This window comes from Spermophilus citellus (genome assembly GCF_964194105.1).
Source record: "Spermophilus citellus genome assembly, chromosome: 1".
Classification (NCBI taxonomy): domain Eukaryota; kingdom Metazoa; phylum Chordata; class Mammalia; order Rodentia; family Sciuridae; genus Spermophilus; species Spermophilus citellus.
Window position 1 is genome coordinate 37,019,228 of NC_138182.1, and position 14,473 is coordinate 37,033,700.

General features: G+C 49.4%; 1 protein-coding gene across 4 annotated transcripts in view; it reads left to right on the plus strand.

The window, feature by feature from the left end:
* ATP7B (ATPase copper transporting beta) overlaps positions 1 to 11,863 on the plus strand; it is a 76,986-nt gene extending 65,123 nt beyond the window's left edge. For 3 of the 4 annotated variants that reach the window (XM_081266344.1, XM_081266346.1, XM_081266345.1), the window contains 9 exons: positions 413 to 607; positions 2,451 to 2,633; positions 3,789 to 3,957; positions 5,255 to 5,398; positions 6,732 to 6,874; positions 8,109 to 8,312; positions 8,392 to 8,509; positions 9,068 to 9,170; positions 9,690 to 11,863. In XM_081266344.1, coding sequence (XP_081122470.1) covers positions 413 to 607; positions 2,451 to 2,633; positions 3,789 to 3,957; positions 5,255 to 5,398; positions 6,732 to 6,874; positions 8,109 to 8,312; positions 8,392 to 8,509; positions 9,068 to 9,170; positions 9,690 to 9,963 — 1,533 coding nt within the window. In that variant the 3' untranslated portion in view covers positions 9,964 to 11,863. Of the gene's footprint in view, positions 1 to 412; positions 608 to 2,450; positions 2,634 to 3,788; positions 3,958 to 5,254; positions 5,399 to 6,731; positions 6,875 to 8,108; positions 8,313 to 8,391; positions 8,510 to 9,067; positions 9,171 to 9,689 lie in introns of those variants that run through there. The other variant, XR_014018793.1, reaches the window with a different exon arrangement.
* Positions 11,864 to 14,473: the final 2,610 nt, after the last annotated feature.

Below are 14,473 nucleotides of genomic sequence, written 5' to 3' on the forward strand. Positions count from 1 at the left end.
CCATTGTGAGTGGAAACTGAGGCAGCAGAGAGGCAAAGTTAGCATTAGAGCCAGGTCCACCCCCGCAGCCCCCAATGCCCTCCATCACCTGAATGTGTCCTAGTCCCATCTCATACTCCTGGGATGTGAGGTCCTGCCATCCCCACGTGAACTATGTGGTCTGTATCCCAAGTCTGCACTCTGTCCCCATCATGGACTCTTCTGTGACTCTCTGCTGCTGTACTGCCTCTCCAAGGAAGCCTCTGGAATTGAGTCAGGAGCTGGGATGTGGAGCAGTGAGAACTCTCACTGAGCAGCACAGAATGTGTTTATTTCCTAAACCAGCTCCGCCACCCCACTGAGACACTTGTATGTGACGAGAATCCCAGGAGATTCCTCGCTGGCTCTCAGCTACTGTCTCTTTCCTCTTCAGAACCCCAGCAAGCACATCTCCCAGACGGAGGTGATCATCCGGTTTGCCTTCCAGACGTCCATCACCGTGCTGTGCATTGCCTGCCCCTGCTCCCTGGGACTGGCCACGCCCACGGCGGTCATGGTGGGCACTGGGGTGGCCGCACAGCACGGCATCCTCATCAAGGGAGGCAAGCCTCTGGAGATGGCGCACAAGGTAGGTCCTCGCCAGTCTCTTCCCTCAGCTGGCATTTTTTTTTTAATCCTAATGAAAATGGTGTCTATTTGCTATTTTATATAAGAGAAAAAACTGAGAGCAACCTGAGGGCCACAATGCCAATTAAATAGGGTAGGAAGCCACACTGGTTAGGTGCAACAGCAGCGAGGCAGCAGCAGCTAAATGCTTTCATGTCCTGAGTTTCATTGATTTCATGTCCTCAGCAGCTCTTGGTGGTAGGTACTTATTCCCATTTTACAGATGAGAAAACTGCAGCAGGAGGAGGTTAGGCAACTTGTCTCTGCAGCTATCAAGTGACAGAGCCAGGATTATCTGTGAGCCATCATGCTACAGAAGAAAACTACCGGCTCATATCATGGGATTAGTGGCAGAGACCTGTGACATGGGGTTGGAACAGTGAGCAACAGTGTGAACGAAGAGTCTTCCTGTGTCCCACATGCCAGGCCCTGACCTTTCACACTTTCATTTATCTATCTGGTGTTTGCTGAGCATTTTTACAGTGTGGGGGCCCATGCTGGGTTCTGGGGATGGGCATGGTTCCCAGCTTCCAGGAGCTTGCAGTGTAGTGGGGAAGACAGATGCCAAATGCTGAGTATTACGCAACTGCCAGTGCCTTGGGGACACTCAGGGATAAGGCAGGTGAAGGTGGCTGGCAGAGGTGCATCTGAGACCTGATGGTTGAGCAAGAGTCAACAGAGGGCAGGGAGAATGTTCCAGCAGTGAGCACAGCTGGTGGAAAGGTCCTGGGGAAGCCGTGCTCCTTAAGATCAGGGTCTGAACTTTTCCTCACCATTGTATCCCCGGCATCTGGCCCGGAACCTGGCATATTGAAAGCCTTCAGAGGTTAATTGCTGAATAAATAAGTGATCAGCTAAAAGAAAGTCAGAGAAAGAAAGAATATGAATGTGTGTGTATGGATGAGGCTGTCGAGGGAGAGACCAGATCAGAGAGGCCTAGAAGATTTGAATTCTGAACTTTAGGGGTAGGACGCACCTCTGTGGGCAACTAGGTTACACCTTGGAAAGGATGTTCTGCCTGCAGAGCACAGGACAGATTGAGAGGCAGGGATCTTTGGAGATCAGCTGCTAGTGTTGAAGGAAGAGCTGTCACTCAGCAATGGAATTCAAACGCAGAGTGTTGCCTGCTGGCCAGGGAAGGCTGTGTCTTGGGGCACTGTCTGAGCAGAGCATCCTGCTACCTTGAATAGGGTATGGGGAAGCATCAGTCCATTGTCTGATCTCTGAGAAATGAGGGCTCAGGCTCTTGCCATGGAAGGGTGCCCCAGAGTGACTGTTGCAGACTAAACCCAGACACACGAGGACTGGGGCAAAACTACCATTGATCGCATGGGATGGGTTTATGGCTGTCTCTATAGTTACCAGTTATTTTGGCCACATATCTATCTCTTCCTGTCTGGAACTCAGAGCCTGAGGACTTTATTCTAGACAGGCTCTTGCACTTTGGTGACAGAAGAAAACAGTGGCTGGGCTGGACGGAAAATAGGGGACAGAGGACTCTCTGAGGCTAGACTCCTGAGGTGACACAAGAAAAAGTTCTGGAGACTGTGCCACACCATCTCTTGCATGGTGAGGGAGTGTCCAGCTTTATCTGGTCAAGGCTCAGCCACAGTGGGGATGTTCTGACCGGGCAGGTGGAAATCAGTTTGTTTGCAGTTGTTGAGCTCAGGGGTTGCCCACAGACAGTCAGGTTAAGAAGTTACCTGCCTAGGGAAAGTGGATAAAGCTCTGTCTGGAGACAGAATGGACTGTAAAAGCCCCTCCTATCCACCTTGCGTCACTGAGATGTGTTTTTTTTTTGGCAGATCAAGACCGTGATGTTTGATAAAACTGGTACCATTACCTATGGGGTCCCCAGAGTCATGCGGTTCCTGCTGCTCACAGACGTGGCTACACTTCCCCTTAGGAAGGTTCTGGCTGTGGTGGGCACCGCAGAGGCCAGCAGCGAGCACCCCTTGGGTGTGGCAGTCACCAAATACTGTAAAGAGGTATGTAGAGCCCAGCCTGGCTGCACCCCTCTCCAGGTCCCATCCTCCTCCTTAACCACAAGCCGCCCTCCCTGCTGGCCTGGAAGAGGCCTTTGCCTGGGATAGGTGGGCTCACGGTCAGCCCCTCACAGCCTCAGGTCACCACAGAAGCAGTTCTGCGTCACAGTGGTCAGCTGAGCATCTGTTTGGCACTGGGCTCAGAACAAAACCCATGAGGAAGTGCCCTCTGCCCACCGAGAGCCCGAGTCTAGGGTGGGAGAGGATGGTAGGCTGGCCTAGAACGCTGGCCTCCAGGAGGCTTGGTGAGGGGACATGCAGCACAGTAGGGTGTTGCAGGGAGGGCGGGAGCAGAGGGGCCAGCAGAGGGGAGCCACAGCCCTGAGGATTCTTGACACACTTCACAGAGAGGCATTGCATTCCTCCTCTCCTCAGGGAAAGTCCTGTTTTGTTTTCTGTTTTCAGTTGAACACGGAGGCAGTAGAATGTGCCAAATGTTGTGTTGACAGTTTTTAAATGGCCTGAGCCAATGCTGTTATCAGAAACATAGACATGTGGTGCAGATGGCTTCAGAAAAGGCTGCCCGCTCTTCCTGGACAGAGCATCTTCTGGAAGCTTCTGTTATGATCTGTCTTTTGTAGGGGTCAGCACACCGCCATTCGCCTCCACCCTCTGCGGCCAGGGGAGGACATCACCCTCAGCTGTCCTTCACCTACTGGTCTGCTCATTCCTCCCCTGTCAGCTCACGATCTCCTCTCCAGGGTCCAGCCATGGGAACTTCTCTCTCGATAGCCTCACAATAGCTTTGCTCCCCACTCTTACTTACTGCATTGTTCTCATTAAGTTATTTGCAACATACAAGAACTTTTCTTTACTTGGAGGTGTCGATGCTAGTTGCCTTCCCTCCTTCTGGTCTGCAGACTCTGCACCGTGGCGAGGCATCTGTCCAGGCAGGGGTTAGGCTGTTTAACGTGGTTCAGTTCAGTAACCGTGTTAGGCTGTCAGATGAGAGAAAAGTGATTGCTGAGCTAAGAGTCAGTTTCCTGACCTTTGCTTTAAATTCTACTTCCCATCCCTCCTACCTCACTCTGCCTTCTCCCTCGCCTCTGTCCTGCCCTCCCTGTGTTCTGGTCCCCCACTCCCACACTACCTTCACAGGAACTTGGAACAGAGACCTTGGGATACTGCATGGACTTCCAGGCGGTGCCAGGCTGTGGAATCGGCTGCAAAGTCAGCAATGTGGAGGGCATCCTGGCCCACAGTGAGCACCCCCAGAGCCAGTGGGCCGGACACCCAAAGGAAGTTGGCAGCCTTCCTATGGGAAAAGGTATCCTGGTTGTTGTTTCTTCTGCTGGATCTGCCCATAGCTGGTCCCACTAGGTCAAAGTGGAGGTGGGTCAAACCACAGGGATCCCTGTGCCCACCCTGCCTGCCAGGATTTCCCTGCCATGGAGACGGGTGGCTTATAGCTGGGTACCCCATACCTGAAGGCCTGCAACCAATCTCTCTCTCTCTCTCTCTCTCTCTCTCTCTCTCTCTCTCTCTCTCTCTCTCTCTCTCTTTCTCAGAATACTTTTTTAGTTGTTGATGGACCTTTATTTTATTTTTATGTGGTGCTGAGAATCGAACCCAGTACCTCCCACATGCAAGTGCTCTACTAGTGAGCCACAAACCCAGCCCTGCAATCTCTCTCTTGCATGCTTTGTTGCATCTAAATTTTGATGCATGTGGTAGGCTAAAATAGTATTGACTTAGATTCATAGAGGATTGCTTTGCTGATCTAGTATTTTGAGTCTCCTCTTTCTTGGTCCAGATAGATCTTGCTTCTCAGACGAGACCTACTTTTGTTCTTCCTGTTTCCTGCCCATATAGGTGAACTGTGATGGGTTATGTAGTATTTACAGAGCTGATTGAAAGTCAGGGAAGTGATAGAAATGATCTGCCCAAGCCAAGAATGGATGCTGCTTAGAGTGGCTACTGGCTGTCCCTGTCTCAGGACAACTTGCCAACTGGCACCTTAAGAGTATAGATAACACCCAAAACCCCAAAATCCATGTCTTGTTCTTTTTCCTATGTGTGTTGACAGTGTAATCTTGGTTTAGATGTTTGAAGTCCTGGGGCGACCTTTTCATTAAAGCATCAAGAGAGGGGCAGAGCAATGGCACCTTACTTAGCACACACTGTTAGAGGTGACAGTGAAGGAACCGCTTGGCTGGGGGATAGTTTTTAAACAATCATGGAAACACTTAGCTGATGATTTGTTGATTCCCCGTGGGTCATCCAAACCAAACAGTAATGAATGTGGTCAGCACGTGCCTTGTTCTGGAAAATACCCAACTGCCTCTCATCTCTGCAGAAAAATAACCAACAGATGCCTCTAAAGGCAGCTGAGGGCATTCCATGAGGTTCACCTTCACAGCGTTTCCACACATACAGCTCCTTCTGCCAATGCGCTGTGGTAATGCATCCCCCCATGGCCTACACACTAGGTGTACTCTTCCTCTGGTCCTTTACAGATGGTGGGACACCTACCAAGTTAGTTTTTAGGATGGTTCAACAGCTGTTCTGCTGTTCTAGCTCATGGTGAAGCTAGATTGCAGGAATAACCAGTCTCTCTCGCACAGATGCGGCTCCCCAGACCTTCTCGGTGCTGATCGGAAACCGCGAATGGATGAGGCGCAATGGCTTAACCATCTCCAGCGACGTTAGTGATGCTATGACAGATCATGAGATGAAGGGACAGACCGCCATCCTGGTGGCCATTGACGGTATCGCTTTCCCAGAGCCTTCCTTCCACTCCCTCAAGAATGCAGTCCAGGCAAAACGAGGCCTCCCCCTTCCAACCTTCCTTTCTTTTCTTTCTTTTTTTTTCTTTTGTCTCCCTCTTTCCCTTTCTCTTCTTATCTTTCTCTTTCTTTTTTTTCTTGTTTTCCTCTCTCTTCCCTGTTTTCTTTTTCTTTCTTTCTTTTAAATAAGTATTTCCCCCCTGTTTTCAGTTGGGTTTTCCAGAACGTTGTCTTGCCTTCTTCCTTTCTAGTCCTGTAGCCCTTTCTCTCTCACCATCTCCACCTTGACTTGGAGCCACCTCTCCTCTTGCGTCTTCCTTCTTGCTCATGAATTTTAAACTATTTGCCATCATCTTTGCTTCTGTCCAAGTTGGCAGTGCAGAGTCACCCCTCTGTCCCATCACTGCGGACAGCTCAGAAATCCACTGCCCCAAAGGTCTGCATCCTGCAGATGCTTTAAATGCTCTGTGCACTACAGCTCTCCACACCTGTTGATGTGCACAGAGCTTCTGGTGGCTCTGTGTGCCATAGCACTCAGATTATACCCTGGGCCACATGCTTCGAGGAGATCAGAACCTACACTTTGTTCGTTTAGTTTCTGCGAATAATAGTAAAACTGCATGCCAATAAATAACTTAGGATACTATATTCTGAAAACTCCAGCCAAATATGTCTTTCTCTCTCGTTCTCTTTTTTTCCTTATAAACCCTCAGTCCCCTCAGCTCCTCAAGCCAGAATGGGCACAATTAAGGAGCCAGCTCTGCCATACACTCTGTTCCCATTCTCATCTGTACCCATTCTCTTCTCAGCCCAGAACTCTCCTGCTTCTTCTGTGTCTAAAGATTCACCGTCTCAACCAAAAAAAAAAAAAAAAAAGGAAGGACTGATCTACTCGTTTGGATGTCTATCACTTTAAGGAACAATTGTGACATTTGCTATATTTCTTTTATTTTAATTGCAAACATTTTTGAGTTCTTATAATGGGACAGATACTTTGTAAAGCAATAATTTATGTACCTTGTGGAAAATCTGGAAAATTCAGAGAGCTGTAAAGAAACAAATGAAATCACTGATAGTCCTGCCCCTCAGGGAGCCACCATGAACATCTTGATATCCCTTCCGGACTTTAATTGTACATGATTTAAAACAAAAAGAAAACAGAACCCAATTCATATTATGTACACAGTTTGGAGTTTTGTTTATTGTGTGTAGTATTATATGATGAGACCCATAGCCCGTCCTGATGTCCTGCTTGCATGAGGGCCATCGAGTCCCCCCCCCCCCCCCCGTGGCTGATCACGGTGGTCTGCTCCAGGTGTGCTCTGTGGGATGATCGCCATCGCTGATGCTGTCAAGCCAGAGGCTGCCCTGGCTGTGCACACACTGAAAAGCATGGGTATAGATGTGGTTCTGATCACAGGGGACAACCGGAAGACAGCCAGAGCCATTGCCACCCAGGTACGGCTGGAGGCCAGAGACATCTTTCTCCTTTAAAACTGTAAACTGTGTTAAGTTCACAGAAGCAGGGGAAAAAATAAGCACCAGTACCTACGTTCTCAGTTTTGCTTCTGCTCTTTCCTGCTGTGTGCATCCCTGGAGAAGTGATCCCAATGTTCTCTAACCATTTCCCAAATAGTCATGGTCTCAGGGGGTACAAAAGAAATGCTCTAACCTTTATGTTTGGGGCATGTTCTGTTGGCTCAGCTCATGAGTGTGTTCCCAGATGGATGACTTAGTCCTGGGCAGTGCTTCAGGGGCCCTTGATTCTGCATTGGGGGCATGAGGGCAACAACTGTTGGATGACTGATCCCTACACAGCCTGACTCTAGGGTGAATGCCTGGAAATTGTATCCCTGCTCCATCCCCCACTCTCCTGACTTGTTTCTGATGGTGCATGGCCTTCCTTACTAATGGTGGACTTGATGAGTATCTGCCCTCTTTTCCTGGTTAAAAACACTCACTTAGGAAGCACCATGAGGGTGATGGACAGGCACCACACCAGGCACTGCGGCTACAAAGAGAAACGAAAGGCTTATGGTCCTACAGGGAGGATGGACCCTGACACTGTGGCTGAGTGCTCAGGGGTCCAGTAGAAGTGGGCAGGGACCCCATGAGAGTCACCAAGGAGCAACTTATCCCCATCCTCACAGACTGGGGGTGGCTCCCCAGAGGAGGGGTTGCTTCTGTCAGATGAAGAAACTGCAGAGGGTGGTGTTGAGAGGAAAACTGAACTTCTCAGGACAGAGCAGGCAGCCTGCCCAAAGGGACGCAGAGTGGCGCCGTGATCTGTAGCTGAACAGTAGCTGAGTGGTGCATTCTTGAGGGTGGTGTTGGCTACAGACCAGCAGGTAGAGGACAGACCCAGGAGGACTGTGGAAGGCAGATTCCTGAGAGGTTAGACTGTATCCAAGGAAGTGGGTGGGATCGATGGGACTGAAGCAAAGAGAGGAACATGACCAATATTTGCTGCTCTGATAAACAGTTTGGAAAGTGTGCAGGCAGCCAAGCCCATGACGAGCAGACCAGTAGGGACCTGAACCAGGGATAGGAGCAGAGGGTCTATTTGTCCTGTGACCTTGAGTCTTCAAAAGTTGTTTGATTGGCATGAATGACTCGACCTGGGGGCTGAGGGGAGGGGACCAGGGTGACTAGAGGCTTTGTTAGCATTGGGTATCGATTTCCTTTCCTTTAGGTTGGTATCAACAAAGTTTTTGCAGAGGTGCTACCTTCTCACAAGGTCGCCAAGGTCCAGGAGCTGCAGAACGAAGGGAAGAAAGTTGCCATGGTGGGAGATGGGGTGAATGACTCCCCCGCCTTGGCTCAGGCCGACGTGGGCATAGCCATTGGGAGTGGCACGGATGTGGCCATCGAGGCAGCTGATGTCGTCCTCATCAGAGTAAGCTTGGCTTCGTCCAGGTTGCTGGGGTGGTGAGGTGGAGGGAGGGCCCGGTACTCAGCACCATCCTCCCTTACAGAATGACTTGCTGGATGTGGTGGCCAGCATTCACCTCTCCAAGAGGACTGTCCGGCGGATCCGGGTCAATCTGGTGCTGGCGTTGATTTACAACATGGTTGGGATACCCATCGCAGCAGGTAGGTAGGCATGGTGTTCACCTGCCCTGACAACTTCAGCCCCTCCAGCAGCCAGAAGGGTCCTCTGCCGGGTTTCTGCAGAGCTCAGTGAGTTGCCCCCCTTGCTGGCTGGCTCGCTGGATGCATGTAGAAAAGTTGGTATTGGCTGCTGCCTTAGGTGTCTCTAAAGAAAAATGAGAATAACTGCCCAGAGGACCCCAAAGCTCCTTTTCTGGTCTTCTGTAAACAGCTGGTCAAGATGCTCGGCTGTCTATTTACCGTGACCATGTTTTCTGAACCATCTATTAAGACCTATAGTCTAATATCAGCCTGCTCCTCCCCATCGCTGCGGTTCCCACTCCCCATATCAGGTGATGTCACTTGTGCATGGCTCTAGAAAGGGCAGGAGGAAGAGACCAGGTCCTCTCACATCCTACTGCCCAGTGTTCTACTGCCCACCTCAGAGGCCGGTGGGCACAGGGTCTTCGGAGCACCCCAAGGATGGTGCTGCACAGGGCGGCCAAGGGTGGGGCCCTGCCTCCCCTGGCTGCGGGGTGAGTGCCGCCTTTTCCTCGGCAGGCGTCTTCATGCCCGTTGGCATTGTGCTGCAACCCTGGATGGGCTCGGCGGCCATGGCGGCCTCCTCAGTGTCTGTGGTGCTCTCTTCTCTGCAGCTCAAGTGGTGAGTCCTGGGCCAGGAGCACTTGCTGGAGAGTCTTAGGAGGCCCTTGCCCCTGTGCGCTCACAGCAGGTTGGGGTGCTGGCATGCTTCCTGGGTGACAGTGGGCAGCCTGAGCAGGATTGGGTAGTGATTTGTCAGCACCATGAGCAAGTCATTTACCTCTCCCCAGTTGTCACGTACTCTTCTCCTCACAGGCTGTTTCTGTGGGTCTCAAGCAGGCTGAAATCCCTGGTGGTGTTATTCGTCCTTGTTAAAAAGGAGTTTATTTATTTATTCATGCATTTACTTAACTGAAGTTATTAGCAAAATCTACCTGTTGGTATTTGCATAGGAAGTTTCTAAATCAGTTGAACTTTTTTTGAACATAGGCATTCAGTGTCCTTTTTCTTTTAAAACCCGTGAGGTTTTGATACCATGTGTTATTGAAAGACTTGAATGAGAGCCTTCACCAGGCTTCAAAAAGAAAAGCAGAACTTATGTGCAGAGTGGTGCATATGCTCTTGGATTCTTACTTTCCAGCTACAGGAAACCCGACCTGGAGAGGTATGAGGCTCAGGCCCATGGCCGCATGAAGCCTCTGAGCGCGTCCCAAGTCAGCGTGCATGTCGGCATGGACGACCGGAGACGGGACTCCCCCAGGGCCACACCATGGGACCAGGTCAGCTATGTCAGCCAGGTGTCTCTGTCTTCTCTGACGTCCGACAGGCTGTCTCGGCACAGCGCCGCAGTGGACAATGGTGGGGACAAGTGGTCTCTGCTCCTGAATGACAGGGATGAGGAACAGTACATCTGAAGGCTCCAGGTGGGCAGATCCAGGGCTGGCCAGGGCCCAGTTCCCCCCAAGGAGATTCACATCTACTCTCTGCAGTTCACTGGAGCAGGTACAGTCCCAGCAGGCTGCAGCAGCTTGAGCAAAACTCACTCACACCTTGAGGACTCCCATTCCCTGGATGTTCCCATCAGCCCTCCCTGCAGCCCACGGCCTGGCCCAGGTGCAACTTGGATTGGACTCCCTGCCTGGTCTTCCTGGCACCGGCCAAGCAGCCTGGACTCACCATGCTGGCATTGTGGGAACTTTGCTGGGACTCCAGAGAGGAGAGAAGTCTCCTCTGCTGGGAGTATTCAGGGTGCCTGCTTGTGAAATGAGGAACAAAATCATCAGGACCAGAAAGCTAGCTGGACCTCTCCAGGGAACACCAATAAAACTCGCAGCTGGCCTCTTTGATGATGTCCAGGTGCCCGTGCGTCTGAGCCCGTGGTTTACCTCCAATGTGCCTACTGTTTCCTGCTAGCACCATCTCTCCCTTTTCTGCCCTCATGTGTGCTTGGCATCCTTGACACTGGGGATGTGCCTGTCCATCATCTGGGGCAGGACTGACGCCCACATCCAGCCAATCTGCTAGTCCACACCCCAGCCCAGGAGCTGGCCATATCCCTCATCATGCTCAGGAGAGGCGCTTCTTGCTAAGAGCTGCTTCTGCAGAGTCGTGCATGGTGCTACTGACCTGGAGTCCAGTTCAGCTTCCTGTGGGGCCCAGGTGCTGATGACCCAGGTGTCCTGATGTCCCTGCCTCAGGTTCTGGTGCTTGAAACAGAGGCCCTGTGGGAGGTATATGTGTGCAGGAACCTCCCTGTCACTTCACAGGGTCTAATAGAGCATTCAGGTCACTAGTGTCCCTGTGTTATGAAGCACCTGTCCCCCGATGAAAGGAGAGCACAGTTTTCCAGGAGTCTTCTGCACACAGAGTGGGCGCTAGAGGGAGGGCAGCCTCAGCTCCCCAGGGGAAAGTCTGCTTTTACCTGTCAGTGGTACTTTGTGATTGTGTGACATCAGAGGAGCAGGGATGAGCCCAGGTGTAGGCTCTGAAGTCAGTGGTGATTGACAGGACACCTGGGAGCAGCCTGGCAGAATTAGACTATCCAAAGTGAAAGCCTGGTCTCATACAAAATAATCTTAGTTATTTACTGAGTATCACTTATTTACCAGGAGCAGTGCTGGTACATTTTGTAGGTTATCTCTAACCCCCTCAACAACAAAGTAGCAAGTTAGTTATTTTTTCACATTTTGCAGGCAAAGAAACAGGTTCAGAGAGGCTAAATATTTTGCCGAGGCTCACACAGCCAATATATACACAATGTCTTTGACTTTGAAGTCTTCTCTAATTCTCCTGCCACCTTAAATGTCAGTTTATTTGATAAGAACAAAGTAGAAAATGTCCTTGCTCCTGGAAAAGCAAATCTGCCAGATTATGTATTATTTATATCAACTTCAAATGCAGTTGGTCACAAGGTCATCCCACCTTCATTTTGGATGGTTATTTTCAATTTTTGCATATAATGTAGTCTTGTTGGATTTTATCTCCTAAAATCCACGTTTGGGTTTTGTTGTGCTCTTACTATTTGCAGTCTTTCTTCCCTTCTCTGCTAACCCCTTCCATGATCCCACCCCATCGTATCCTCCTTTTATTCTTGCTTGGGGAATATTTCTTATTTTGAAACTAGGCTAATCATTTTCTAAAGAATCTAATTGTATTGAATTTTAAAACTGCTAGGACTGTAAGCATTGTTCATATTTAGACATGAAAATATTTATATAATTGTACAGAAAATAACCTTTTAGATGTTCAAAGTGTCAGGAACTTTTTTGGTCAGGTAACAGTGCCTACTTCAAAAACTTTACATGCCATATGAGAATAAAGTTTCATTTTGTTCATCCAAATCTCTTCCTGTGTCTGGCTGTGTGCGTGGGAAACCAGTTGGGCTGGGGTGATCAGGCTGGGGTGATCTGTCTCAGGTTAGAACATCAGCCAGGCGCTGACTTGGCCTGCTACCTCGTGATGGACAGAGAAGGAGGGATTTTAATAGTTGGGGACATGAGGGTGGCCAATGCCCTGTTGCTCTGCCCTCCCTTGCTCTAGTCTGAGCCTTCTCCTTCTGGCTGAAGGCCATTGGCCTTAGTGATGTGTAGGGAGAGCTTCAAGAGGTGGCCCCTGCTAGAGTCGCAGCCTCAGGGGGTGATGCACCTCTAGTGATGCACCTCCAGTCCCTTCATGTGGACTTCGCTGCTTTAGGACCGTTGCCAGCAAAAGGCCATTCCCAAGCACACTGTACTCAGGAGGGATTCATTTAGGTCCCTTGGTCCTGAAGGAGTAGGGTGGGAGTGTTTAGAAAAATCTGGACCAGGGGGTTCTGCTGAGAAAGCTCTGTGGGCATCTGGGGATGGCAGGTTGCCTGAAGGGAGTTAGGCCTATAGGGAGCTGATAATATGTCATGCAAACCAGGACTCTTCAGAGTATAAGGGTGCACTATTAATAATTATGCAGGACAACTGTCCTAAACTGGGACACGTGGTCACTTTCCTTAGAAGGGAAGTGGACATTGTGAAATCACCATCAACATGAACAGTTTGTTTTAGAACTTCGCCCTAACTGTAGGTCCCAGTGATGTGACAATGACATAATCCTTAAACACAACTCTAAGCAGCTCCTCAGTGTCCCCCTCCCTAGGCCAGTATTCCTCTGTTGAGTCCTTGAGGTGATTAACTTGTGGTCCCGTGTACTGGTACACCGAGTGCCCTCCAGGACACCAACTTCATGCCACATGTGCTGGATGGCAGGTATGGAAGTTTCACATAGAATATGTGTCCCGCTGTGGAAAGGGGACGTTGATCCCATCTTGGGAAGGGCTTCTTTAGCAGACAGACCCTTTCTAAAACTTGAACAAACTTCCCTGATAAAATCCCTTGGGTGCCAGGATAAATCACAGCATCTGTCCATTCCTGATAAATTTTCAGCCTTAGTGAAAAATTGTGGTGTGATTACCATTTTAATGAATTATAATTCCAGTTGTTTCTTTTCAAAGGCATCTGGAAATTGGCATGTCAGAAAATAGATCCCCAAATTACTCGTTTGCTTAGGAACTGAGATTAATAAAAGAGACCTTCATTTTAAGACAATCAATCAAACATATAATCTCATTAGAAAAAGATTACTTAAACTACAGAGGGGTTTTTATGGCTTTAAACAATTCATGTCAGGCTACTGGGGACCTAGCTCAGTGGTAGAGCACCTACTTGGCATGTGAATGGCCCCGGGTCCAATTCCAGTACCACACATGCACATTTCATTTGACAATTTCCCTTAAAGAGTTCATAAAATTCTTGAGTTAGAAAACTTTGGGGTACAACCTTCTCTTAGTTGGTTGCACCTTTCTTTGGAGCTCATATGTGAAGAAATGTGGTAAGCAGCCAGCCCAATTCTGTTTCCCTTTTCAGCTTACCTGGCTGGTGGGAGAGCTGATTTGTATTGGAAGGAATTGTGGGGTTGGTGGGGAAGAAGCTGCTCTGCTTTCTACATTTTCACACAGGCCTTGGGCAGGGCCTAAGCCATGGTCGGTGCTCATTCCAAGGGAGATGTCTCCTTGTCTGCCCTTTCCTTTGTGTGAAGACAATGACAACAGCTGAAATTACAGAAGAGAATGTGGAACTGTTAAGTAATGCCAGGAAATCCCAGTCTCCTTTATTCTACTTTAAAAAAAATGGATAAACAGATGTAAAACCATCCAAGGGCTAAAATGAAAACAAGAATTGATGGGAAATTTAACATTTTTTTTCCTCTCTGAAATGTAAATGGCTATTATATCTTAATATAAATGGAACAGGTTGGGACTGTGTGACTCAATGATAGAGAGCTTTCCTAGCATGAGCGGGGGCCCTGGGTTACAGCCCCAGCACCACAAAAACAACACACATACACACACACACACACACACACACACACGTGCAAACAAAAAGCATATAACTGCTTATGATGAAAATGTAAATATGTTAAATAAACATAGAGGCTAGAAAAGTCACCATAATAACCCACGTTGGCCTCAGAAGGGAGAAGCTCATAGATATGATTTTGTGCAGGGTAGGGGGTCCTTTGTCCTTCGTGGGTGGACCAAATCAGGACACCCAAAGCAAAGCCTTCCCGCCTCTTTAACCAAGTTCCTGCCATGTGAGCACAGAGACTTTGCAAGGGTCCCAGGATGGACCTGCTGTTAGCTGATCAAGGTCCCTGGTAGGTCAGGCAATGAACAGATACCTCCAGGCTACTGTGTGCTGACTGTGTGACAGTTTCCATCTCATTTTGTGCCTCCAGTTCTCATGATGGTCTTAAAAGCTATTTCTGTCACTTCCTATTTCCAACCTCAGGGTCACTGAGCTGGCTGTTCAGAAGACAACCCCACTTGGCTCTGGCCCTAAAACCCAACATCCATTGTGCACCCTGCAGGAAGAGCCTGCCTGCTCCCAAAGGTGA